The sequence below is a fragment of the Megalops cyprinoides genome, chromosome 6 (genome assembly GCF_013368585.1).
Source record: "Megalops cyprinoides isolate fMegCyp1 chromosome 6, fMegCyp1.pri, whole genome shotgun sequence".
Taxonomy (NCBI): Eukaryota; Metazoa; Chordata; class Actinopteri; order Elopiformes; family Megalopidae; genus Megalops; species Megalops cyprinoides.
Genome location: NC_050588.1, coordinates 6,711,979 through 6,737,458, shown reverse-complemented (window position 1 = coordinate 6,737,458; position 25,480 = coordinate 6,711,979). Strand labels below are relative to the sequence as shown.

The window sequence follows — 25,480 nt, the reverse complement described above, 5'->3', positions numbered from 1 at the left end:
ATCAGTTCTCATAGTCAACATGCTGGATGCAGGAGAAATGGGCAGGAGTAAAGACCTGAGTGACTTGACAAGGGCCAAATTGTTATGGCCAGACGACTGAGTCAGAGCATCTCTGAAACGACAAGGCTTGTGGGGTGCTCCCGGTCAGCAGTGATGAGTCTGAGGAGGGACAAACCACAAACCGGCGACAGGGTGTTGGGCGCCCAAGGCTCATCGATGCATGAGGGCAACGAAGGCTATCCCATCTGATCTGAATCGGTCTACTGTGGCACAAGTCACAGAAAATTTTAATGATGGTTATAAGAGGAATGCGTCACAGCACACAGTGCATTGCACCCTGCTGCATATGGGGCTGTGTAGCTGCAGACCAGTCAGAGTGCCCATGATGACCCCTGTCCACCGTCGAAAGCACCTACAATGGGCACGCGAGCATCAGAGCTGGAGCTTGGATACTTTGACACTTTTGATGAGGAAACTTAGACGGTTAATTCAGGAAGACTTTCTGTGCAAACCTTTCATTTGAGTAATAACTTGCACTTTTGTCTTTTGGTCAAAGGTAGTACCCGGGTATATTCAGCAACATGTCATCTGTACCAAAGGGCTTCAACTTTTTTTCACATAATGTGAAAACTATGGTGTGCCAAGTCAGTGAAGCTCTGCTTCACAAGCGGGCGGCGATGCTAAGAGGAAGGAGTAATGACGGGGGTACGTAATATCAGTTATTCTTTCTGTCACGCCGATGGATTTGATTCTGCAGCCAGTTAAGAAGGAGTTTGAGAGGCCCCGAGGCAGCTCATGGTAGCATTCATCCTACGTGCAGAGCTTAGATGGGCAATGTGACAGCCATGACAGGCTCAGCAGTAGTGGCCAAACAAATAGGGTAATTATGGGGCTGGGAGATGAAGCAATGCAGATGACAAGCAGAAAAGACTGATGGTTCAGGGGAAGGTTCCAGTAGCTGTAGAAGGGGAGGACGCGGGCTCCAGCTTTGGGGATGGGGGTGCACAGAGCCCGGTTGATTTATGCCATGGGAGTTTTGCAGATGATACAAAAAGGATTTACAATTCGATCTGTTACCACCTGCCTTGAGTCACAGGCAATGGGTGCTGCTGGAAGGCACAAAGTGCAAATGGTTTACCAGGGAGGCATCACTGCGCTACGTTTTGACAGGTTCCCTGAAGTTTCTGGGCAAAGAGCCATAGAGGTGGAGGCGTGGCAGTTGCAGTGGTGCTGGAGAACCAGAGGAGGGAAGAGAGAGGGAATCAAAGAGAACATGGAATTGATGTCTTATAGGCGGGAGGGAGAAGAGAGGGAGGCACTACGAGAAACTGGAGCCCAGAGGTAGACCCTGGGTAAAGTACCTCCCTGATCACAGATGCTGTGATGTGGTAAAATCAAATCTGGGAGCTCAGTACAATCAAATCGACTATTTCATTGGAGAAGGTGGGGGCAAAAGAATTTAAAAAAAAACTATTGATGGAGAAGACACAATTACCTTGCAGAAATAGCCTGCATGGTGTATCCAGCAGCCTCATTGCAAAAGATGGAGAGAGTTCTAGGCGTGTCTGCATGCCTGCCAGGGTGGTCAAGACTGGCATGAAGGAGAAGATGTTGGATGGATCTAAGCAGATTTGGAGAAAATATCTACTGTAGAAAAGTTGTTTTTTGCCTTCTGTTCTTGGGAGATATCTTTCCAGTTTAATCATTTGGGATTGGGAATGAGGAAAGAGGAATAGGAACACAGCAGTGATGGAGTAAGGTGGGGGGGGGGCACACAATGAACCCTTCAAACCCGTTTACCACCAATTCAGACCTGAGGATAAACTTTCCTGTCATTAGAACATAGTCTCCATTTTCTCTAGTTGTGTCTGCTTCTCCCTCGGAAGGGTATGTGTCAGAAGGCAAAATTCGACTGTAAAATGTATGATATGGCATGGGCCTAGCTGCCACCTGAAAAAGGGATCATAATAGGCCCTTTCAGCACTTCCTATATATCAGGTGAAGTTATGTCCTCTCTAAAGAGATTACTGTCACATTAGTATTGCCTGTTACTGTCCCTGTCTTCATCTTGCTCACCTGTGGTGTTTTTCAAGGCTGAAAGGGACAAAAAAGTCTCAGTGCTTTGAATGCAAACTAACAAAGTCTTGAGCAAATGCTGATGTGGATCACAAAAAATAAATCAAAGAGCTTGCTTTAATGTACTCTGAATGCTTTAAGTGTGAACTGCTGTCAGATTCATTTGAAAAGAATGTAAGGAACCAAATGGAATCTAATGTTGAGAGACCTACAGGCTTACAATTCCCAGTGGGTTTTTTGTCCTCTCTTTGTCCCCACCTTCATTTTACCTTCCTGTTTTTTTTTTTGGTTCCTTAGGTTTGTCTTTTATATTCCAGTTTCATGTTCAGTGCTGCTCTTCTTTCTTACACCTCCTTCCCTTTCTTTCGGTTACACCACCAAGACATGTCTGCCTTTTATTGAGTCCCCAAATGCAGTTTAAGCTGCCATCTTGAATTTTAGAGATGGTTTACTGTGTTCTGCAAAAATGTCTGGAGAACAAGACAAAAACAATGAAACTCCGACTGAAATTCAGAGACCAGCGTGAAAAGCTTGAATAATGCAAAGACTACAGCAGCTGTCAGCATGGTCCTTTGGGGCTACAGTCACATCCACAAGTTGCTGCTGAGGGAATGATACTAAAAGAACATTATTCAACAGAAATAGATTGCACTTAAGCCTACAGGTTAATAAGGTGTGCAGATCAAAATGAACTTCTCTAAAAGAATACAGTTTCACTGAAGTCAGATGGCTAAAATGGTTGTCTCCTACCCTAATTTACCCTCATCTTCATATTACAGTATACACTGTATGAATGTAGCTTACAACAGTTGATTTGTGCTGTATTATATCATTCTTTCCTCCCTCAGGTCTGCTTCTTTATGGAACATTTCTTGAGTAAATCCGTCTTGTCACCTGTCTTGAATTTGTATTCATTTGTTGAAATGAGAACGTTACCTTATCAGTAGCAATGTTCTGTTGTAATATCTACACTGTACTGACAGTAGCAAGCCAAGATTTTTCTCGTTCTGTCGAAGTGTACTTTTGGTCTAACACTGCCACCTAGTGTCAATGCTACCCAACATTTTCAAATGCTTAGGTTTCGTTTGGTTGGTTTTGTGCGTGCATGCGTGCGTGCGTGTACATGTGTGCAAAGGTGGTCATTCATGAAGCAATTGATTGGAAATATCCTGCCCCATACTTGGTTCTATTCATAAATAATAGAATATTTGCTAGATATCATACTAAATTTCAGTTTTTCTCAGTTGTGTAACTGAAATGTCTTCAAAAGCAGAACTGTAATATAATGTATATATGCCAATACTTCTGTTTCTACAGCCTATTTCTGTCCTCAACACTCTACCATAATATAAGTTTACCATTCAGTACACTCTTGTCCCATGCGGAATGATCTCAGCCGAGACAACTACTGTGAAACAATGGCTGCAAAATGAAACCAAGTTCATTGAAAATGGTTAACTTGCATGTAGATACCATATTTTGATCTGTAAACTTGCTATAATGGCCTTGATGTTGCAGTTTTGGAGTTTGGGTTGCATCCACCTACAGTACCAGATGGCAGGTTAGGACAATGTAATGCATTAATGCCACTCTATCAATAGGCCCAATGCCCTGCAGGCTCTCTGGCTAAAAATGGATAGCGCTAAGCAGGGATGGGCTTGGATGGGAAACATCAGAAAATTAAGTTGTTGCTGTAAGTGGTATTGGGTAAACCAGTACAAAACTAATGAGCCACTACAGTTATGGGAATCACAGATCCATACTGTAGATATATACAGCCTTTCTGAGCAAACAGCAGGCCAGAGTCCTAACTCGCTGAGGTCATTAACAATCTCTTGGACTTTTTTCCAAAGAATGGGGATCAAGGGGATGGGGTTTTCCCTGGGATCAAGGCCAAATACCCAATCTGGCTCCTTCCATGTGGCTGTCCAGTTACCCCCATGCCTCCAGTTGCAAAGGCCTATTGTGGCATCACTGGATGCAATGTATTGATGGACTCAGCTGAATGCTGTCCCTCCAATGATGCCCTTAGAAAATATTACATTTTATTTATTTTACAACTGCAAACACCTGTGAACTCCTAGTCATTATCAACTACTGACACACTACACTACAGACTTGAAATTGCTATGGTTAGTTGTAGGATTCAGGCTGTGCTTGGAACAAGCCCTTTTACTGACTGAAGCACTCATGAGCCCAAAGACATGTACATAACAAGTGAGAAACTGCAGTGCAGTGTAGGTAGGAGCAGGGCTCATATTGCAAAGGTTGCCAGGTAGGTAACAATTTTTACATGTTATTTATATAGGTTGCTCTGGATAAATGTCTGCTAAGCAGCTAAATGTAATTAACGTTACGTGTGAACGCAGTAAACTGCATGGGTTTTTTCTTTTTCACTACAAAGAAAAAAATTCGTTTTTTCTTTGTAGTGAATATATACGAAGCACAAGTTTGGTTAGGCCATTTGGAGACCTTGGTTCTGATGAGGAGTGCATGGGATAGAGGCGGTGGAGCGCATCAAATTGGCCACAACAGTTAAACCATCTTTTCACAGCGCATGCATGCTGCGCTTCATACAAGGAAATTGTACTTGTTCAATTACGGATATTCCCTCTCAAAGTCCCGCCTGCTCGTTGTAGGAACCAATGGAAAAGCCGAGCTGTATATGGAGGTGACCAATCAAAACGCCAGTACAATGTGACTGCTTTTGGATGTCGGAGTGCACTTCTGGTTTGGATGTGTTCGGTTCTGACATAGGGGCGGTAAGACTGATTCTGCAAATTCAAGTAGCAAATTACGAATATTTTGAGCATTAGTTGGCTGCTCATGGCTGTGAGAAATGAACCGGTCACCATCCGCTATTTAAAATAAGCTGACTAGCTAGCCAGCTAGCTGCATGAATAGGTAGCTAGCTTGCTACATGACCAGTTAGCCACAGTTTTGAAAATCTATTGAATACTACTAGCTAGCTAGCAATCATTACTACATGCAGATCATTTCGTCATACCAAGGGGTGGCGGCGTGTTGCTATAATAATAATATTTCATTTCTTTCCATAGCCTACCGTTTCCCGACTTGCTTACGTGATTGGCTAGCTGTCTTGTGAATCTGCCTACTGTTTCATGCAAGGTAAAATGTCTAGTAAGCAGGCTAACGTGATGGTTGGCTTGGCTGTCAAAGTGACGTTCTTGGGGCTGTGGCATGGAGTGAGAACTTGCATGCAGTCCTTTATCTCATTAATTTTATATCGACCAGTGTAGCCAAGCCTAAAGAATCTTTCTTTTTTGAAGACCACACAGATTACCCCTGATGAACTGTGAGAATAATTCCGATTCCATCTTTCATAACATGGACGTTAAGCATTATTTGATATTGTGCCATGCAACCGTGGTCGTCTCTAACTATCAGCAATGAAAGTAATTGCATCACTTGCATGGTTTCCTTGTCCTGGCGCTTCCAATTCTGCCTTCCCATGGTTTACAGATCATGGGATTCCAGTAAGGCATGTTCCACTCACGTGTATGGGCGCTCTTGAATGTAGCCACACGTATAAGGCCGTGACCACGTATGACCATCTGTAGATGGCAGGATTAAAAACTGGGAGCTCCAGGTACAGTTCGATGCCTTGTACTTGTCGTGGACAGGGCATGCTTACAGTGTTCAGCAGAGGTGGCATATAAATGGTGAGATCTTGCACAAATGGAAACTTAAAACTTGTGAAGCCAGATAGAGCCATCATGTTCTGTGGGAAGAAGAATTGTTATTCACACTGGCCTGACTATCTCCGCCAAATGGCATACATTGACTATGTACATAAGTTCATGGAACTCATGCAAAATCCTATATTTTTCCACTTCCAGAAATGATGATAAATGCTTTCTTTATTCTGTATAGGCTGTTAATATGTGTGCAAGGAAACTGGCGATCATACTGCCAACTGCAACAGTGACTATTTACCATCAGAATACTGAAATCAAGCTAGGCCTACTTCTTCAAATGAGTACTTTGCCAGCTGCAACACATCAGTGTTAGGTACGGCGCCACCTGACAACACACTGGCCACTGAACAGGATTAGGCTGTAATGTCAACGGTTGGGTTCCCTGGTGGGGCACCGCTGTTGTTTTCTTGAGCGGGGTACTTAACCAGCAGTCCCTTGAGGAAGGCTTTGCTGAAAGATCAGGGAATGTCCTGGTTTGGTCTTATTTTTCAGATCTTGTGATGAGTTAAAGATCAATAAAATGTGCTAATTTTTGACTTTGCGTGTGCTTCCAGTTGACCAAAGGACCTCAGATTGCCACGGTACCTATCTACCAGTATAAATGGGTGAAAACGCTTTATAACAGTCTGTCAAGTAAATAATGAAGTAACGCATTGGGTATTTTCTGCATGTTGCAAGCTAAAGTGAAGGAAAACTGCTGAACATGGAGAGAACTATCCTGTCTACTTTCTTTTTTGAAATTTGGACTAATTGTTGGATTTCTGAGATCTCTGAGCACGTTTTGAGCTTTAGATGCTGAAGCATGGATACCTGTATCTATCTGACTAGCAGTTACATGACATTATTGCCATTTCGTAGACACTCTTACGTGTAATCTCTTACATAATAATATGTTCACAATATTATATAAACACAATGATGAACTTATAAATGAACAAAAGGTGTGACTTACATTAGTAAGAAATTGGTGTAGTGAAAGAAGCATTGTAACAATACCAAAATCTGTTTTCCCAGTTTAGAGGGAAGATTTGGGCTAATGAGGAGGCCTTCATATTGTATTGTCTTATTTTGTTTATTTCCCTCAAAAATGCTTCAAGGCAGTAAATGTAGCATAACATTTTAAGTTGAAGTCCCACTAATTGGAGAGCATGCAAGCCAGATGTCTGGAGCCCAGTGTATTCTCAGGGCTGGCTAGAATTAAATAACGCTTTTACTAGCTGGTTGACTCAAATGAGTGAGTTTACATTTTCCTTCTATTTTTGTTCTGCACAAGAACAATGATGCAGATGTTTCGGCTAGCAGGCCCTCCTCTCTGTGACACACTGATGAAAGCCTGTCGCCACCGTGTCTTATGTAGCAAAAACATCTGCGTGTCCTTGTTCCTCGTAGTCAGGAAAACGGGGGCAGAAAAACTTACCAATTTCATATTCATTTTAATTTTCCTAATATGGATATTTTGTTTTATGTACTAATGCAGTATACATCGATTTTTTTACAAGTTAGACTAGTTGAATTTTGTTTTGCCTTGGCTTGGTAATAGCATATACTTCATAGTTTAATTACTGGCTGTACAGATCCTCTTGTATTGAAACTGGATGATTCTTAATATTTTAATATTGATTAAAAGGTCTCAGGAAAGGACAGCTGACCATCTATTTCTAATTGCATGACCACTGAGGTCCAGAATTTGTGTTCTCTCCATTTCTTCATTAGGAAAACATTTATATAAAGCTTTCAAACAGCAGTTGGTGTTGCAAGTCACTCACTGGCAAAAAAAAGTCCTTCATCCTCTTCCTCTCCAGTGTGGTTTCTTCCTCATTTTGTGCTTTGGTTTTTCACTGTCTTCCTGATTCCTTGGCTCTCGGTACTGCTTATTGTGGTCCTGCAAGAAACTGCTGTTGGCAGTGGCAACCAGTCATTTGTCTGTTATAGGCTGTTACAGTCCAGAAAGGCTCATAGACGCTAAGAGCAGTTCTGATCACAATAAAGTCCAGTGTAAGATTTCAGCGTGTACCTGCTCCATTACAACAACCTTGATATAACTCAAAATGGCCACTATCAGGGCAAAAGTGCAGCACTGTGTTTAGCCCAAGTGGCACAATACCTAGCAAAATTGTCTGGATTGCAGCCCTCAGTTAACAAACTGGATAAACTCAAATTACTACTGACTGTATGCGTCAAGATCTTTGGTACTTTGTAGTGTAAACACCTGTGATCACTTGTTGATGTGGCAATTGTTTGCATCTCTTACCCCTTTTCTCAACTTAACCCTTCCAGCTTCTCCCAGCCATGAAGACCGTGCATGAGTGGGAGGCGGAGGGAGGTGACTCCAACAGCGCCGTCACGTCCTGGGTGTCAGTCTGCCCGGGGGGGCTCTGGAAGGTCCTGAGGAGGAGAACTCAAGAGAGGGGGGTCGGGGATCAGACCCCCAAAATGGGCTCGCTGTGCAAAATTCGGGTGCAGGCCAAAACTGATCGATGTCCGGACACGCAGACGCAGGATTCGCCCTGCGGAGAGGTGACCGACGCTTCGGCGCAAGTCGTCCCCTACCCTCGCTCCCAGACCTCGGTGCTGCAGGTTCCCCTGAACGCGTGGGCCTTCGTGCGACTCGGGGAGGGGCAGTGTGACGTCGTCGAGGGCTGCGTGGAAGGAATGAAGGCCGGGGAGAAGTGTGAGGTGAGGAAACTCCTGCACATCAGTTGTTGATTTCTTTTGCATTGCACGTCTGCGTCGCATAACTACAGTTCAGTGTGTGGGATAGACATCCATTCTGGTCTGTCATTTCATGATATACATTCATGAGTGATTCTTGGCATTTGTAGATGTTCCTTGGATTCTTTTACTGCCCAAAGCTATTTAAATAAACTGACATTAGGCTATTGAAATGGCCTTTTTAAATTAGACTATCAATAACGGCAGTCATCTACAGTTAGGTTTTCCTTTCTCCCAGTAATATTACCTCTTATTCAGTTCTATGCCTTATCATGAAGGATGCTGTCTGGCATCTGTTGAGATAAAAACTCAACGTATAATAGAAAAGGTTTGGCCTTGTGACAGTAATTTTTATTTAGCATACAGTCTGCCAGCATTGCCTTAATTTTGAATAAAACATAATCCCCACATCGACAGCCAGAGCTCTCTCTTATGATGGTGCTTCTTGTGCAGTCACACTGTCCAAAATAATGTTTATAAAAAGTGTGTCAACAGTGATGACCCATTTTCCTCTTAACCTGCAGCTGCTAGTTACTGCTGTGGAGTCTGATTCCAAACCCAAGCCTGGATTTGCTCAGCCAAGTGGCGGCACAGGGGAGCGGTGTCCCACGAAAGACGGGTTGGCGGCTCAAGGGCGGCCTCACGATAGCCCTCTTTGTTTTGTAGTAGAGCTTCACTCTTTCACCCCTGGGTGGGAATCGTGGGAAATGACCCCGGGGGGAAAGTGGGCCTGGGTGAAAGGTCACAGGGAGAGGGGAGGGCAGAGGTTTCGGGAGGGTGACGTGTGGGGCGCGGCAGACTGCTACAGCCGGGCGCTCAAGCTGCTCATCACTTTGAAAGGAGAGAAGGGAGGAGAAAAGCATGGGAAGAAAGGAGGAGAGGAGGAAGGGGGTGAGACGAAGGGAGTGATTCAGGAAAAGGAAGAGGGGGAGAGCAGACAAGATGGCGGTGGACAGGATGAAATGGAAGGGGAGCAGAGGAACAGGACAGGTGTGGAAGGGGCAAGCAAAGTAACGGACTCTGTGACAAGGAGTGAGAAGACTGTGCCTGAAAATATGCTGAAAACATTCCCGGAAGAAGAGTGCCCACTGTCTGAAGAGGAGTACAACACGGTCAAAGCAGGACTGCACTCCAACCTCTCCCTGTGCCAGCTCAGACTAGGCCAGCCGGCAAAAGCTCAACGGAGCAGCTCTAAGGCCACTGAGCTGGACCCGACCAGCGTAAAGGCCTGGTACCGGCTTGGGCAGGCCTGTTCTCAGATTGGGGAGCTAGCGATGGCCCGCGCCGCCCTTAAGAGGGTCCTTGAGCTTCAGCCAGGGTCTGCGTCAGCCCTGAAGGCCCTAAGAGAAGTGGACGCTAGAGAGAGAGACCTGGACAGCAAACTTGGCAAACGACTCAGTAAGATGTTCACCTAGGGCTGTGTCTTTGCTGCCTGATCACAACTGGAAGTAAATGTGATGTTCAGCCAATACTCAACCTGTGTTTGTAGTGCAAAAACAGCCCAGGGTAACTGTGTTGAGCTGGAACAAAAATCAGATCCACAAGTTCTAGGAAAGGGCTAATGGTTGTCATGTGGTCCTGTTAGAGTTGTGGCTCTGTTAGAACTGATGACACTAAAATAACACTGATTGTCAAATACATGGTTTCTTGAATTGTTCACTGTGAATGTTAATTTTATGCTCTGAAATATATGTAATGTCCATTTTGAAATGCATTCTGGAGCTGCCTCCCCTGCTACAACACATGGAACCCCTTCAGCTGCTCTATTAACACACTACCACAGTGCAGTAAATGTTCCATGTCATGGTTCACCCCTGTTCAAAGAAGGACATTAAAGGTTGTTTCATCAACCCAGACCCCACAGTCAGCGGGGACACTTTATACTGAAAATGGCAGTATACTGCACATTGTGACAATTGTGTGTACTTTCCTTTGGTTTAATAAATACACTTGTCAGAACCTTCACATGCACCAAGTTGGGGGCCTTCAAAAATGCAACTGTCTTTATTCAGCTCAGTAAAATACAGCAGAAATACAAGTGGAGCATACAACTTACCTGTTTGGTTTTTATCAAGGAAGTTTATCCACAGGACACATTGTACAATGTGTTGATTCCCTGAATCAGAATAAATCGCTCCAAGAGTCTGGGGTGGTAATTCATTCTCAAACCAGACATCTGTGACAGGCAAATCATGAAGTCTGAGTATGAGGTGTTTCTGCAGCCATTCTCTGGGCTAAGCAATGGTGAGTATTACTCTTCTTAACCTAGAACAGTCAGAGTCCATCTTCTGTGTTGGCTCTACTATTTTTCATGTATTTCAATAAAAATTGACAGTGTTAAAAGCCATGGTCAGAATACCTATGCTGAAATTGACAATGACCAACCCAACTGAATATTTACTCATTTGCATTGTACAAAAAACTACAAACTGATTGTCATATGCTGTTCATATTGTTTCACCTAAAATCCGGATTCAAAAAATCCTGAATGATGGTAGGACATGTGTGGACATCATTTAAGCAATTTACAAATTCCAAATTGCAAAAAAAAAAAAAATCAATTTGGCAGAAGCTGTCAATTGCTGAAGTGTTTATGGACAAACATAAGTGATGCAATTTCATGAGTATTGCACTGAAGCTTAAACACTGCACAACAGACAACATTTCAATTACAGCACCTCTGAGTACAATCAGTATGGCCTACTTCCACAATCCTAAAGAATGTTACCAACAATTTCATTAGTTTTATATTTGCTCTTCTTAAAAACGGCCTAGAAAATGCTTGGATTCTTTTAATTGTGAGGAATAGCTCTTATAGCTCAAGGCTGTCTACAACCTAGAGCTAAAATAGGAGAATACCTTTTCTTGGCTTTATTCATCTTTGCTACAGCAACCGTGGATGATGTAATGCAGATGATGACGTGACATCCTGTGAAGCGATGGCGAGTTGGGCGGCAGGCGGAGACAAAAACAGCTGTACAGAAAATGGAATAAACATTATGTTCAGTCATTTCTTTGTATAATAGAACAGGATAGACAGGGAAATTTTAAAAATCTGGGGAAAATAATCAAGCGAGTCAAGTCGGACTCATCGCCATGGCAGCTGAGGAGGAGAGGGGGGTAGTTCGTGTCAGAGTCAAGGTGAGAATTTTTTGCTATATGGCTGTCGATAGCTAAGCTAGCTGTAGATGTTTGGTTATAAACTGTACCGCTGTTAGAGACTTAGCCACAAGTCATTCATTCCGCGTCTACAATATGACAGCTTTGATACCGGATTACAAAATTCTGTGCATAGTCGTCGATATTCCGCTTTCGGTTGTTTCCTCCATATGTGGATGTTTGATCTTGTGATATGGCTAACGTTAGCTGTCATAAATTAGCTTGATAGCTATGCAAACAAACACGCCTAGGCTAAGCTAATACCAGCGCTTGCCATTGTCAGCAGGTAACTAACGTTAACAAACGAGTTTGCCAGCTGCACACAGCAGCAGAAAGCCGGGTAAATTACGTGGCTGTCTGTTTTATTTATCCTGACGCTGCCATGTCGGCGTTATGGGGCTGGCTCGAGGCTGGCTGGCTAGTTAGATAGTTAGCTTATTTAGTTAGCTAAATAAACAGTATAAAACAAAACTAGCTAACCAGCCAGGTATACACTAGCTCGCTGGTGGAAATAAAGGTAGGTTTAGGTTGCTTGTTAGCTGAGATGACATGCTGTATTCTAGAGCTAGTTAGCTGTTAGTCATCCGGGAAAAAACTGAATTGCCTCATTCCACATTAATGTGTTTAGCTACCTCGGCGGAAGAGTTCTTGTGTTTTGATTTTTGGACTGCTAACGTTAGATGAATCCTGATGCCAGCTGTTACTCTGCTGTTGACGAAAGTTAGCTCGCAAAATGTGTTTTTTTACTGATATTCTATACACATACCAAGGAAACTATAGAACGCATAACAAATATGAAGCAATCTCTGAATGTAACACCTTCTATTTACCATGTTCCTTGTGGCATAAACTTGTGTAACACTCGGAAACCTATGTATCTGTCTTTAGCTAACTGCCACCCCTTTCTCTCTACTAACCATACTACCCTAGTATTACTGAAGAGCTCAGCTGAGCTTACTGAAGAACACTCCATATCCAGGGTTTTCTCTTCTGTTGTATATTTCTCTTCTGTTGCATTTTATTCTTTATTTTCATAGCCTTGTTGCACAGTTTTGAAAGTGTTGTGAGTTTTGAATACAGACAATTGGTGGCAATTATTTAATTGACAACACAAGCCAAATGCAATACTTGTGGAGAGTTTTAGATTGATTAGATTCAATGGGTGATTTGAAGGTCTGTTGTTTGCGACTCTGAAGCCCAGTCTTCAAGTTTTACAAAGAGATAGCGTGTTCTTTGCCACTGATGACTGAAGGTGTTTGGATGTGCCACAGAGCTCACAGATTAGAGGCACATTGCAGCAAACATGTTTGTGTGAACATGGCCTTGAACATGTACTTTACCCACTCGCATACAGTGTCAGTTTACTGTGGATGTGCCTTAACGGCGTGAAACTCTTAATTCTTTTCCCTCTGAATCAGAAGTCCGAGGGGCTCTTGCCTGCAGAGTTCCGCTCTTTCGCGGTTGACCCCCAGATCACATCACTGGAGGTGCTGCAGCACATCCTGGTCCGAGCCTTCGAGTTAAACGGGTGAGCGAGTAGGGGGAGCAGGAAGGAATTAAGAGCCATTTACACATTACCTTGGCCCCATATGGCTCCCCTGCTTCAATTTTCTCTCCTTGTCTTCCTCTGCCAGGAAGCGCAACTTTGGCATCAGTTATCTCTCCCGGGACCGTGGGGGTGTGGAGGTCTACCTGTCTCTCCTCTCCGATTGGGACTTAGATGCAGCGTTCGTCAGTGCAGCAAAGCCCTATTTGCAGCTGAAGATGGACATCAAGCCTTCTGAAGACAGTATGAAAGCTTCAGCTGCCAATTGGCTTTCACATATAATTCTTGTAGTACATGCTCTAGTTCAGTTTTGTATATCTTCCACTGTATTCATGTCACACCAGCTGCCAGCAGTGTAGTATCGCCCCCAGTTTGCTGCCATTACTTTCACATTAATTGGGGAGTTATAATATCAGTAGTTTTGCCAGAATGTATTTTTTCCAGTTTTGCCAGTAGTCTGGAATTTGTCCTTAATGCCAATTTGGAAAATGTTGCCTTTTGGTAGATATGAACAATGCAAACTGCACACTGTTTTTACATGTTGTATCTTTACCACATTGTAGTAGCAGACTACACAGATAAGGCTCAACTTTAGACAGCCTGTGCACAGTACTTTTGTACGTACATTTGGAGCGAATGTTTTGCGGTACACATTGCAATGTCAGATTGGCAAATTTTACAGTGGTTGAAAGATGCAGACCCATCTCTTCTGTTGCCACTTGCAGCTGTAAGCTTAAATGGAAAGCTACCAACTAGTATTGTCAGGCCAAGTAGTAGAAAAGTTAAAATGGAACTCTGGGAAGTGAAACTCACCCAAGGGGAAATGGACCAGGGAATGAGTATGATAGAAACTGAGCACAGAGACAGGAGGCCACAGACTTAAGAGGTGGAGATAAAAGCCAAGATATTTGCTGGTGTGATTGTGAGTGACCAATGACCAAATGGCCAGCAACTCTATGTCATGTTGGTGATCTGGCTAACGCTGTGGTTGGTTTCTTGTGTTTGTTAGGCCCAGTGCTGGAGGACTGGGATATAATCAGTCCCAAAGATGTGATCAGCTCAGACCTGCTGCCCGGGGAGAAAGGGAGGTCTCTGGCAGCTGCCGCTCTCCCGTTCACACAGTCACTGCTGTCGCAGGTGAGCTCTTTATCATCATAGTCACTTAGCAGACTTATCCAGGGCGACTTACATCAGTTACAGTTTTTGACGATGTTATCCATTTATACAGCTGGATATTTACTGAGGCAATTGTGGGTTAAATACCTTGTCCAGGGGTAGCAGCAATGCCCCAGTGGGTAGTACCTTGAACCGGCAACCTTTCAGTTACGAGTCCTGCTCCTTGACCGCTGTGTTACACTGCCACCCCCATTTTCTTTATCCAACTGATTCTTCAAGATAGCAGTGTCCACCCCCCCCCCCCCCCCCCCCCCCCCCCCCGAGTACCACAGTTGGTCCAGCCTGTGGACAGTGTCATTATGCAGTCTCTTTCATTCTCTCTCGGTCTCCGTCCAGGTGGGCCGAACGCTGTCCAGAGTGCAGCAGGCACTGAGCTGGACATACGGGGAGGAGGTGAAGCCGTTCAAGCCGCCGCTGAGCGACGCCGAGTTCCACAGCTACCTCAACAGCCAGGGGCAGCTGACCCGGCCGGAGGAGCTGAGGCTGCGCATCTACCACGGAGGGGTGGAGCCTTCACTGCGCAAGGTGAGGCCAAGGGGAAAGTCTATGGGAGGGGAGTATAGCTTAAACCCCCCAAATGAACATAATTGAAAGCTATTTGTTACTAGAAAATAGGCTACATTAATCAGAAACAAAAGCTGAATGGAGCTAGATGGTCAACAAGCCAATGGTGGTGATTCCTGTGTCATAACCCCTTCACAGAAAATGTTAGTGAATTTCCACAGCCCATTCTGTGAACTGAAGCTAAATATCACTGTTTGTGTTCCTTATTTGCTAAAGTAAATTCAACTACATTTGAAAGGCCCAGCCAGACATGTGGGCTGCAGATTCAAAAGCTGTTTAGAAGCTGCATGAACTAATGTGTTTTAGAAGGATTTGAGAACACCTGGGTGCTCACAGCTTTTAAAGATCAATGACTGCCAGCAAGAAATTCCAAAGTCTGATGAAGAGATTTCAGCCAGCAGTGGTGGCTTCCCACTATCTCTTTATGGATTGCTGGAATTATCCTCAAGGGTGATGTCACCCCCTCTTTGTGTTTAAGAATCTTGTCAAATGGTTGAACAGTTGAACTCAGCAAGAATGTGTATTCCTCCCAACTGCTTCCTGCTGGAACATGTAAGAAGGCAGCTCTAATCTGTGTGTGTGTTTCTGAGATATGCCCATTCATATTGCAACCCACCAGCCAATTCTGTGAGGGAGTGATTTGTACATACAAGTGAAGCAGGGTTGAGAGGAACATGGAAGGGCTTTGGCTTCCTGCTGTCATTCTACAAACCTACATGAACATAGTTAGTCCTAGCTGCTGCTTCTCTTCAGTCAGTTTTTGATATTGTATTATGATTAGAGAGAAAATGTGCTTGCATGTCAAGGATGACTCTGCCTGACCCAAACTAATTCAGTATAAAAATGTTAGGTTACAGTTAACCTGCTAATGACACACTACACCCTGCTGTCTCTTACCAGGTGGTGTGGCGGTACCTTCTGAACGTGTATCCCGATGGGTTGACTGGCCAGGAGAGGATGGACTATATGAAAAGGAAAACCAGGGAATATGACCAGCTGAAGGGGGAGTGGTTAGCCCGGGTGAGCCCAGAGGACCTGGAGTTCATCAGAGGCAATGTGTTGAAGGATGTGCTGAGAACGGACCGAGCTCATCCCTACTACGCTGGCTCTGAGGACAGCCCGCACCTGACCGCCCTGACCGACCTGCTCACCACTTACGCCATTACGCACCCACAGGTACATCAATGACACACATTTCCTTCTGTCTTTGCAGGCAGCCACATTCACCGTTCCTATGAGGTAGGATATAGTGATATCATCAGGTTAGGAACTCATTGTACATCTGCTAATTTCTAATGAATTGCTTGGGTAATCTTAAGTTTCAGTATCATTATTGTGGTCATTGTGCTCAGATGCTCATTAAATTTGAAACCTTTACAACTGATTAGGTCTTTCTCCCGTCCTGTCCCCAGGTGTCGTACTGCCAGGGCATGAGTGACATTGCCTCCCCAATCCTGGCAGTCATGGACAACGAGGCCCATGCATTCATCTGCTTCTGCGGCATCATGAAGCGGCTCGAGGGCAACTTCCGCCCCGACGGCCAACTCATGTCCGTCAAGTTCCAGCACCTCAAGCTGCTGCTGCGCTACTCCGACCCAGAGTTCTACGCCTACCTGGTGTCCCGGGGAGCTGACGACCTGTTCTTCTGCTACCGCTGGATCCTGCTGGAGCTCAAACGCGAGTTTGCCTTTGAGGATGCCCTGAGGATGCTGGAGGTCACCTGGAGCTCCCTGCCCCCTGACCCCCCCGAGACCGAGGTGGAGCTCCTGGGCCCCCCGCTAGAGGCGGACAAGGAGGGCGCTGGCGTGGAGGCCGGGGCGGGAATGGAGAGCGAGCAGAAGGGGAGGCAGCGGAGGCGGCACATGCTGAGGCCGTCGCGGGAAGAGGCGGACGGGGGGAGGGTGCTCGGCGTGGGGGAGGAGGAGAAGGTGGAGGAGCGGCCCCGGGGGGAAGGAGAAGGGGGTCGTGAGATTGAGGATTTGGGGGTAGGGGGAGGTGGGGTGAACGGCAGGTGCGAAGAAGGCGTCGCGGTGCACCCTTTCTGTAAGCAGCCCAGTTTTGGTGAGTTTAAATACTACAGCGCCCATAATGGAGACAGTTTTGACTTGGAGGAGAAAGAGCCTCCGTTGTCACCGCCACCTCCGCAAGCCTCATGTCCTGTATCAAGTCCGCTGGCTCGGCAGCCTACAGAGGACAGTGAGGACGACCAAGGAGAGAAGGAACCCCTCATCAGCCCAGAAGATGAGCATTCTGCCCCAGTGGCTGGTGGGAGAAGGTCCCCCAATGGGCACACAGCATCCCCAGACTCCACTTTCCCTCCCTGCCTTCCAAACTGGAAAACCGGCTCCACTCCATCCGCAGTGGCTTCCCCTCCCTCACTACCCAATTGGAGATTGCCATCCCTGGCCACGCCCACATCAAAACCCACATCCTCTTTTTCATCCATCAACGGGAGGGCGGAATCCCCGGCCACACCCACTGGAAGACACGTCTCATCTCCGTCAGTGCCCAATGAGATTGGGGCCATGTCCCCGGCCACGCCCACAGCCAAGCCTTGCCTTTCGTCTCCATCCGTTACCAATGCCCCCAGTCGCTCTCTGCTCTCCTCCCCTATCCTGTCCTTTGGCAGGGCTTCTTCTCCTCCTGTCGGTGCGACCAGCAAACCCCCTTCCAGCAATCTCCCCTCCCCAGGCGCAAAACCTGCCATCTCCCCATCCAACTTGGATGCTAACAAACCAGTCTCCCTGCCACCTCCGCAGGAGTTTGGCAAGGGAAACCCCTTCATGCTGTTCCTGTGCCTGTCAATCCTGCTGGAGCACCGCGACCACATTATGAAGAACAACTTCGATTACAACGAACTGGCCATGCACTTTGACCGGCTGGTCCGCCGGCACAACCTCGGGCGCGTGCTCCAGCGTGCCAAGGCCCTGTTCGCGGACTACCTGCAGAGCGAGGTCTGGGACTCGGAGGAGGGGGACGAGGTCAGCTCGGACTCCCCCGCCACGGCTGGCACGGCCGCCCACACCCCCTCGACCAGGCCACATTCTCCCCCAACTCAGTCTTCCCCGGAATCAACTTCCCCCAATTCCACCTACAACCTGGCTAACACCATCCCCTCCCTTCCTTCCTTCCCTCTGCCCCCTCACTCCTCCTGACCTCTTCTGTCATCCCTCACACATGCAGACACCTGTGTGACTCCCTGTATTGCCTTTTCTCTTCAATACACTTTCTTCTCCTTGAGCCTTCTCTCATTTATTGCTCCATTCGTGTTCCAAGTCTCGTTTAAACCCCTGCAATTTGAGCAAATAATGCAGATTTCAGCCTCCTCCTTCAGTTTGCAGTCCAGACGTTCTGAAGCTATGCCTTCAAAGTCATCCTAAGCCTTCAGTTGCGCTCTCCTCTACTGTGAGATAGCGGGGCCAAATTCCTCATCAAACGAACACTCGAACAGAAATGGAACAGTCTGAAGCCAAATGCCTTGTGCACACAGCCAGTCCAAGCAATGAGGCATTCGTCTGTGGTCTCCATACATGACAACCAAAAGCTGAGGCTTGACCAAAGATCCAGTGTCATAAGGGATGCTATCAGTTCCTCCATTTCTCTCCACACATCCAAATGACCCCGTTGTTTTGGTTAAAAACATCTGGGACTAAACTGTGGTCCTCTGAAGTTAAGCCTCAGAGGGGTAGGAACTAAGGGAAAACGCTTTCTGTATGTGAGACTGATGTGCTACTCAATATAACGTTGATGAGCCCATTAGTAGAAGTCACAGAATTTTGTACAACTGCACATCACTTTCTGAATATGAATACATAATGGTCAAGAGGAATACACTACATTAGGGATGTTTTCTTCTCATCCAGGATGGACTTAATTCAGTAGTTCATATAGGTTTGTGTGTGTGTGTGTGTGTGTGTGTTCATTTTTCCTGCTTACTCAAGACAACCATCTCATGTTGCAAGTGGATTATTTGGAGTTCTTTTGCATACTTTTTATTTTCAGAAAGATAAATAATTGGTTTGTCTTCATGTTTAGTATGTACCTATGGAATTACATTGAGCTTTGAATTTTGTTTGGTCAACTTCTTTCCAAAGACATCCAAATGTATGGGCTGTGGGAAGAGGTGTGCAGGCTTCTTTTTACAGAATTTCTATAATGTTTCAAGTAAATCATGACTACAATTATAATATAATTGTATTTTGAATACCTTTGTGTTTTAATGAAGTGCCTCGTTACTTCATTTTAAATCATCAGTATACATCAACCATTGTGGCACTTTGCTCTTCTCAGCTGAGCATGCAGAGGTGGTGTTACAAATCCTTTTCAGCACTAACTTCAGCATGACTCCTCAGTTTAAGAACACCCTTTTTAAATGAGTCCTTTACACATTTTCAGATTTAATTAAAAGCACACTGGAGTCTTACCCCAGTTGAACAAAAGGAGCCATTTTTGGTATTCTTCAAAATAAAGACATGGAGCATACATTAATGCAAATTTTTTGTCAGCATTTTCCCTTGGAGCTAATGCAAAAAGATTGTACCATCCAGTCTTGCTTTTGTGATTTGAAGAATGGACGAGGGTTGAAGATGTGACATAACACGTTGAACTGGATGCTCTTGTTGTACAGTCAGTCACAAACTCACTGGATTTAATATAACATGCTTTTATCCTGTCTTAAAGATGGACCTTTTGCTCAGACATCCTCTCTTTTTGGCTACTGAGCGAGAACTGCTGTACAGAACTTGACAATGATCCTGTGATGTCCCGGTCTATTTTTATGCCCCTTCAGCTGAGGGAAGGAGGTGCAGAAATGTGGCAGACAAGTGGAGAAAGGGCGTTTAAAGCAGCACAAACTTGAAGAGAAAAACATGATTTAGTCAGAGGATTGGGGTCCTGCTGTCCTCTTCTCTCCACATGCTTATATTTTACATGTGCCATTCTTAAACTTGAGCTACCATAGGCCTTTATTTTTCTTTTTTTCTTTTTTTTTACAGTGGACTTGAATATTTATACCTGTTTCCTGTGTCTCTACTTCAATGCAAGCAATGAGAGTATTTGTAGAATAAAGACACCTTTGAGGGTGACCTTTTATTGACAGTCATTTGTTCACGTTACACAGCTTAAATTGGCCGGAACTATTGGCACTCTTGGCAGTCGGTGGTTGTATGAAGTCTGTGTGTTGTTATAGTGGCAGAAAGTATCAGCACTCATTAAAAAAAGTCAACACAAAAACCAAATGGATCACTAAAGCAGTTGAGGAAGCCTTGCAGTTATTCACAGAATTGTATGTGTAAATGGAATGTGAATATTAATGTAAATAAAGTCATTACAATAAAACTGTTCAGTCATTATTTCACATGATCTCTGGATTGATCCACTTACAGAAGTGCTTTTTTTGTGTGCATACAAATTTGAGGCACATGTGTGGAATACCCATTCAGCATTTCCAAAACAGTTCTGTTGCGATCAAAAGGCAAAACCATTCCGGTAGTACTGAAATTGTGTTCTCAATTATGTGGTTGATAGGATTGTTTTTGTCTATCAAAAGCACAAGATGCATAACTCGGCCAAAATATGTAAATATCACTAGATGCATTTCTCAGACATCACAGTTTTGACAAGACTTTTTTTTTTTATTTTGACAACTGTTTTGGAGATTGTGAGATTGCAAGAATTTCAGAATATAAAGAAAATTTTGTGGCGTGTGTGTTTTAATATATTCGCAGGGAACGCACACCGCTTGGTAAATTAATTATGTATTTTTAGGACAATAAAATTTATTACAAGCAGGTTTTGCTCAGGCTGTGCTTATGACCAGACCTTTGAACACCTTGGTGGGCCATTTCATACAGACTTCATCAGAGTGTGCTCATCCCCTTATTAAACAGTTGTGTGCTAATTGCCAACTCAAGGAGAGAACTGAATCCATGTCCCACATGTCAATTGGCTGTCATGCGTATTAAGGGCTCTACACTGCCAGGCATGGCCATATTGTTGACCTAACATCTACCTTCCAGCCATCAACAGTTGTCTATAAATATATAGTTTATATATATATTATATATAGTATATAGTTGTCTATTTTTGGTCAAGCTATGCATGTTCAAATGATGCAATGATTGTGAGGTATTTGCTAACATTACTGACACACTGGGTATTATTGTAGTTGATGAAGAACATGGGAAAGTTTTTGTATTGGAGGTGGCTGTGCTTTTGACTTAACATCAGAGGAAGCATGCCTATCAAAACTGCTCAATTACAGGTTATTGGAAACAGTATCTCAGGCTAGAAATACCAGTTACTGGTCTTTATTTTCAGAAGCCTGGATCATGTCCAGAGACTAGTAGTGAGAGGGATACAAATAGCTGGATTGTCTAAAAAGAGTGCAAAGCAGTGGTCTAAATATTTTTCCGTCTTGTCAGTGATGGGCAGTCTCAATCTGGAAGAGGCACTTCTTTTCAATATCCTTGGCCAGTTGAATGTCTGTACTGTATTGTGTACCTTGCTGGCTTGATGAGAGACTATAAAAACATAACTAAATATAATAAACACTAAGTTATTTATGCATCCTGACATCAACATCTAAATATTTGGCTCCATTTGTAAATATTGATTTGAAAACAGACCTACATTTTTAAAAATGTCTGGGTGTCTATACAGTACAGCAGTTATTAAAATACATAACTTAGGGTAACGCTTAATAATGGTCACGCATCTGGTGATACAGATAGGTAAAACAAAATTTGGGTAAATGAGTATTGGTGCAAATAATAGCAAATAACTATTGTTTAGATTAAAACAATGAGAATGATTATCACAACAATTTCATCAAAATGGTTTAAATATTTGAAGTCAAATAAAAAAAAACTTAGGGAGAAGCGTGTTGCCTTCCAACAAAAAACTGATTTCTTTGGTTATAAAACCCTACATAATGAATCAAGAAAAAATTACAAAGAGAGACAAACAGACACAGACACAGACACAGACACACAATACACACACACTTTACAACAGACCCAGACATGTTAAACAAAAAGCCATTGGTTTTTACCCTGTGTCAAATATTATTGTTACACTGAGCACATTTTCATGTACTAGGTTTGAATGACCAAAACATTTCTAAACAATATCCTAAACATATTTTGTGTTAAAAGATTAAAAGTTAAAATATATGATCAAATGAGGTATTCAATGTGTAACGACAACTGGAAATTTATTTAAAATCTTAATAACTTGAGGTAGATGTACAGTTATGAAATTCGGTTATCTGATCTCATACATGTTCCTATGGTTCCCCCTTCTACTTTCTTTCTAGCATCTACATTCTACAGCTTGTTGTTTCATCTACACTATCCAGTCATGCTTTGAAAGTGACTCAGTTTTTGGGCAATAGTCTTTGACTTTGTAGTGGCTTTGCCTAGTTTTCTGAGTTCTAAATTGACCACACTATATGCAAGTGTTGGTCACTACCTTTCTTGTGTATGATTGATTCATGAGGACAACGGAGGTTTACAGTTTGAACTGAAGTCGTTTGGAAGTATGGCAACACTTCTAAATACAAACGGGGCTTCAATGAAGCAATTGTCCACCAATGACGCTTGGAACAGGAATAGGAAATACCTGTGCTGGGGCCAGTATATTTGGCTGTATTGATGGTAGAGCTGCATGCTGCTCTTGTTTTTGGTTTGCCTATGCCGTTGCATTAATTGGCTGGACATAGCAATTCTTGTCCTGGGTGTAATGTGGAATTTCAGCAGTCCAGGTCCTTACATCAGTCAGTGGTTCAAAAGCAAGAGGATATGGGGGATGGAGCTACGTGCTGTGGTGAAGCACCCTCAGCTCCTGTGACCTTTTCATGTTGTGCCACTTGACCAGTGTATTTTGATAGACTTCAGTAAGCTCTGTTGTGGCCTGCATACTATTTGCATTGCAAAGCCCCAGCTTGTTTATTTTGCTGTAACATAATCACACATACAGGCAGACTCCTTTTCCAGGTAAGCATGAAAAGGTGAACTGCTGACGGTAAGAAGAGGGACGAATGTACATGACAGAAGGTTTGAATGTAACTAGTTTGATGTGGAGACAGGTATTTAGAATTAGTTGGGGCTTTCACAATTTCAGTCATTTGGTACATACCGTTTTTGCCAGGATGCCAGTAGTCAGTCTTTCCTTGTAGTTCCACCACAACCTGGTCATTTGATATTCTGTGCATTTTACTGGGACTTGTAAGACAGCATTTTTGGAGTCACCTGTTCATCCTCGCTTCCCTAAAGCTGGGCGTTGAACTGTTGCCTTAGAGCCATTCTTTTCAATAAAATTAAACGGAATAAATCACCAGCTGGGTCATGAGTAGACCACTAAAGTCAACAAATTCACCTCTGCTGACTGAGGCTGGGAGGTCTGCCTTGTGACGCTTTTTGGGTTTGTTTTTTGCACACTCGTGCAACACGCATTAGCTTTTGACATTACAGCTGTTTACATCAAATTGTTTCGAGCCGGAGCTGCCATTCTGTAACAATTTAAAGGCAATATAAACATTATCAGACAGAGTTTAACAACTCATTTTTAGTCCCGCCATCTATTGCAAAGCAAATACTTTATAACAAAATCAACAACTCCTTGAATGACACGGGAAGCAGACTGGGCTGCCGTGCAAACTGGGCGCATTCAGTCATTCAGCTTGCTAGTGTTGTGTAGTTTGCAAACAATCGAATCTTTGTGAACGAATCTTTTTCAGTGTACTGTACATACAGGTTCATTGTTCTAAAAGGTTCATTCATCTGACTACTAGTCAAGCAACCTCTCTAATATGCTTTGAGTGTCTACTACATCAGCCAATAGAAATCTTAAAAAAAAAAAAAAAAAGACTGAGTGGAGGAAAAGCTACATTGGGGCGGGCTGCTGTCAATGCAGTGTATCAGAACTAGAGTGGAGTCATTGAATGCAAACAGCCCCAGTCACTGAATGAATCAGTTCATAGTACAACGATTCTCGCTTGGCATCTCATTCAGCTCGCTCAGTGCGCTTCCTCGTCCAACCACAGGGTGGCTCCATCCTCACTGCTCTGCAGTTTACTAAATAGCCAACAAAATTTGTCTGCATGGAAAAAATCTTATACTTGAGATTGCAGCATGCAATTCAAACAAGTTTTAACAAGTGAGCAGGAGGAATCCACTAGCAGAGACCACACAGAGCACAGATGGATTATAAAGAAGCAAACTGCCTTTGAGTACTGTAAACTGTATTTGAGATTCAAAAACACCAAGCTTTGTGTACAGAAGAGCACACACAAGACAGAGTAGCTCAAGACTGAGCAGAGAACAAAGCAACAGGCAGGGCTTATACAGGGCACAAAAACACATGAACAGACTAACACACAGGTGGAACTGATTACCTTGTTTGGGTCAGACACAAACAGGAAGACAGGACCTCTGGTGGAAGCTCGGGGAAGCAGCAAGCTAAAAGGGACAGACAGGCTGTCACAAGGACACCTGCTGGTTGTTTTTGGAAACAGTCTCTGCAACCCTGACACAAGTTTCCACTGTCATTTTACCAGTGTTTCTCAATCCTACTCCTGGAGCCCCCCTGTCCTGCATATCTTCTATCTATTTTTGCTCCAAACACACCTGATTGAAATGACTAACATGCTCTTGATTAAATCAGGTGTGCTCAGCTAATCAAAAGTGCCACTGATGAGTTCAGTTCTGCAACTTTGAAAGGGAGCGCCCAAAAAAAATCAATATTTCAGTGTATTTTGCACTCATCTGAGAAGTGGAGCCTATCACTTTCAATATGTTTATTCATGGAGGCATTGCTCTTTTGTTAATAACTACCATCATTCAGGATCTTCACTATTGTAGTTAAATATTTAATATAATTAAGGAAGGCGGGGCATTCAATGACACTAGATTGTTTTTAATGGTTGCATTTTTATCTTTTTACATCTGCATGTCCAGTTGAATTTAAATGGGACATTGTCTGCTCTATGGCTTAATGGCATAATTAGTCATCAAGATATCATCGAGGTTCGAGATGTCATCAAGGTTCAAGATATCTTCTACTGAATGACAAAGTGTCATCAAGACAGAGAAGGAAACACAAACTGCAAACTGGAAATGGGAAAGTCCCTTGAAGCACTACCATAACGCTCGAAAGCATTAAGAATTACTGGGGTGTTTTGGGCTGGCAACATGGAACCCATAAAATTTTATTTCTTATTCATGAAGTTGCCAAATTTTCCAAAAAATGTTGCATTTGTAAAGGACACATTATAAGCAAATGGACAAACATACCAGGTTTATTAATTAGCCATTCAGCTTTGCGTTTTGCTCATGTGCCAAAGTATTGTTTTATCTTTATGATTAACAAATGAAGCTAATAGGATTCATGTTCTGCACTCACGCGTTTACATTTGCAGATAGCATGGATGTTACAGGCAGTGAGGGAGATGGTAAAACAGCTATAGCCAGTGTGCCCACAGATGGCCAAGGAACTGTCCCTGGAGGTGATCATTTTCAGAAAATAACAT

The 25,480-nt window shown here is 43.7% G+C and overlaps 2 protein-coding genes across 2 annotated transcripts; both read left to right on the top strand.

Moving 5' to 3' along the window:
• Positions 1–4,797: 4,797 nt before the first annotated feature.
• fkbpl (FKBP prolyl isomerase like) lies at positions 4,798–9,940 on the top strand. Its single transcript, XM_036532271.1, has 3 exons — positions 4,798–4,838; positions 8,073–8,471; positions 9,032–9,940. The coding sequence occupies exons 2-3, from the start codon at positions 8,085–8,087 to the stop codon at positions 9,920–9,922; spliced, it is 1,278 nt and encodes a 425-aa protein (XP_036388164.1). The 5' UTR covers positions 4,798–4,838; positions 8,073–8,084; the 3' UTR covers positions 9,923–9,940.
• A 1,494-nt stretch (positions 9,941–11,434) lies between these two features.
• tbc1d25 (TBC1 domain family, member 25) lies at positions 11,435–18,865 on the top strand. The gene is made up of 7 exons (XM_036531202.1): positions 11,435–11,648; positions 13,085–13,194; positions 13,301–13,455; positions 14,222–14,349; positions 14,725–14,913; positions 15,853–16,128; positions 16,365–18,865. Exons 1-7 carry the CDS (start codon positions 11,604–11,606, stop codon positions 18,105–18,107), a joined length of 2,646 nt encoding a protein of 881 aa, XP_036387095.1. The 5' UTR covers positions 11,435–11,603; the 3' UTR covers positions 18,108–18,865.
• The last annotated feature ends 6,615 nt before the right edge of the window (positions 18,866–25,480 follow it).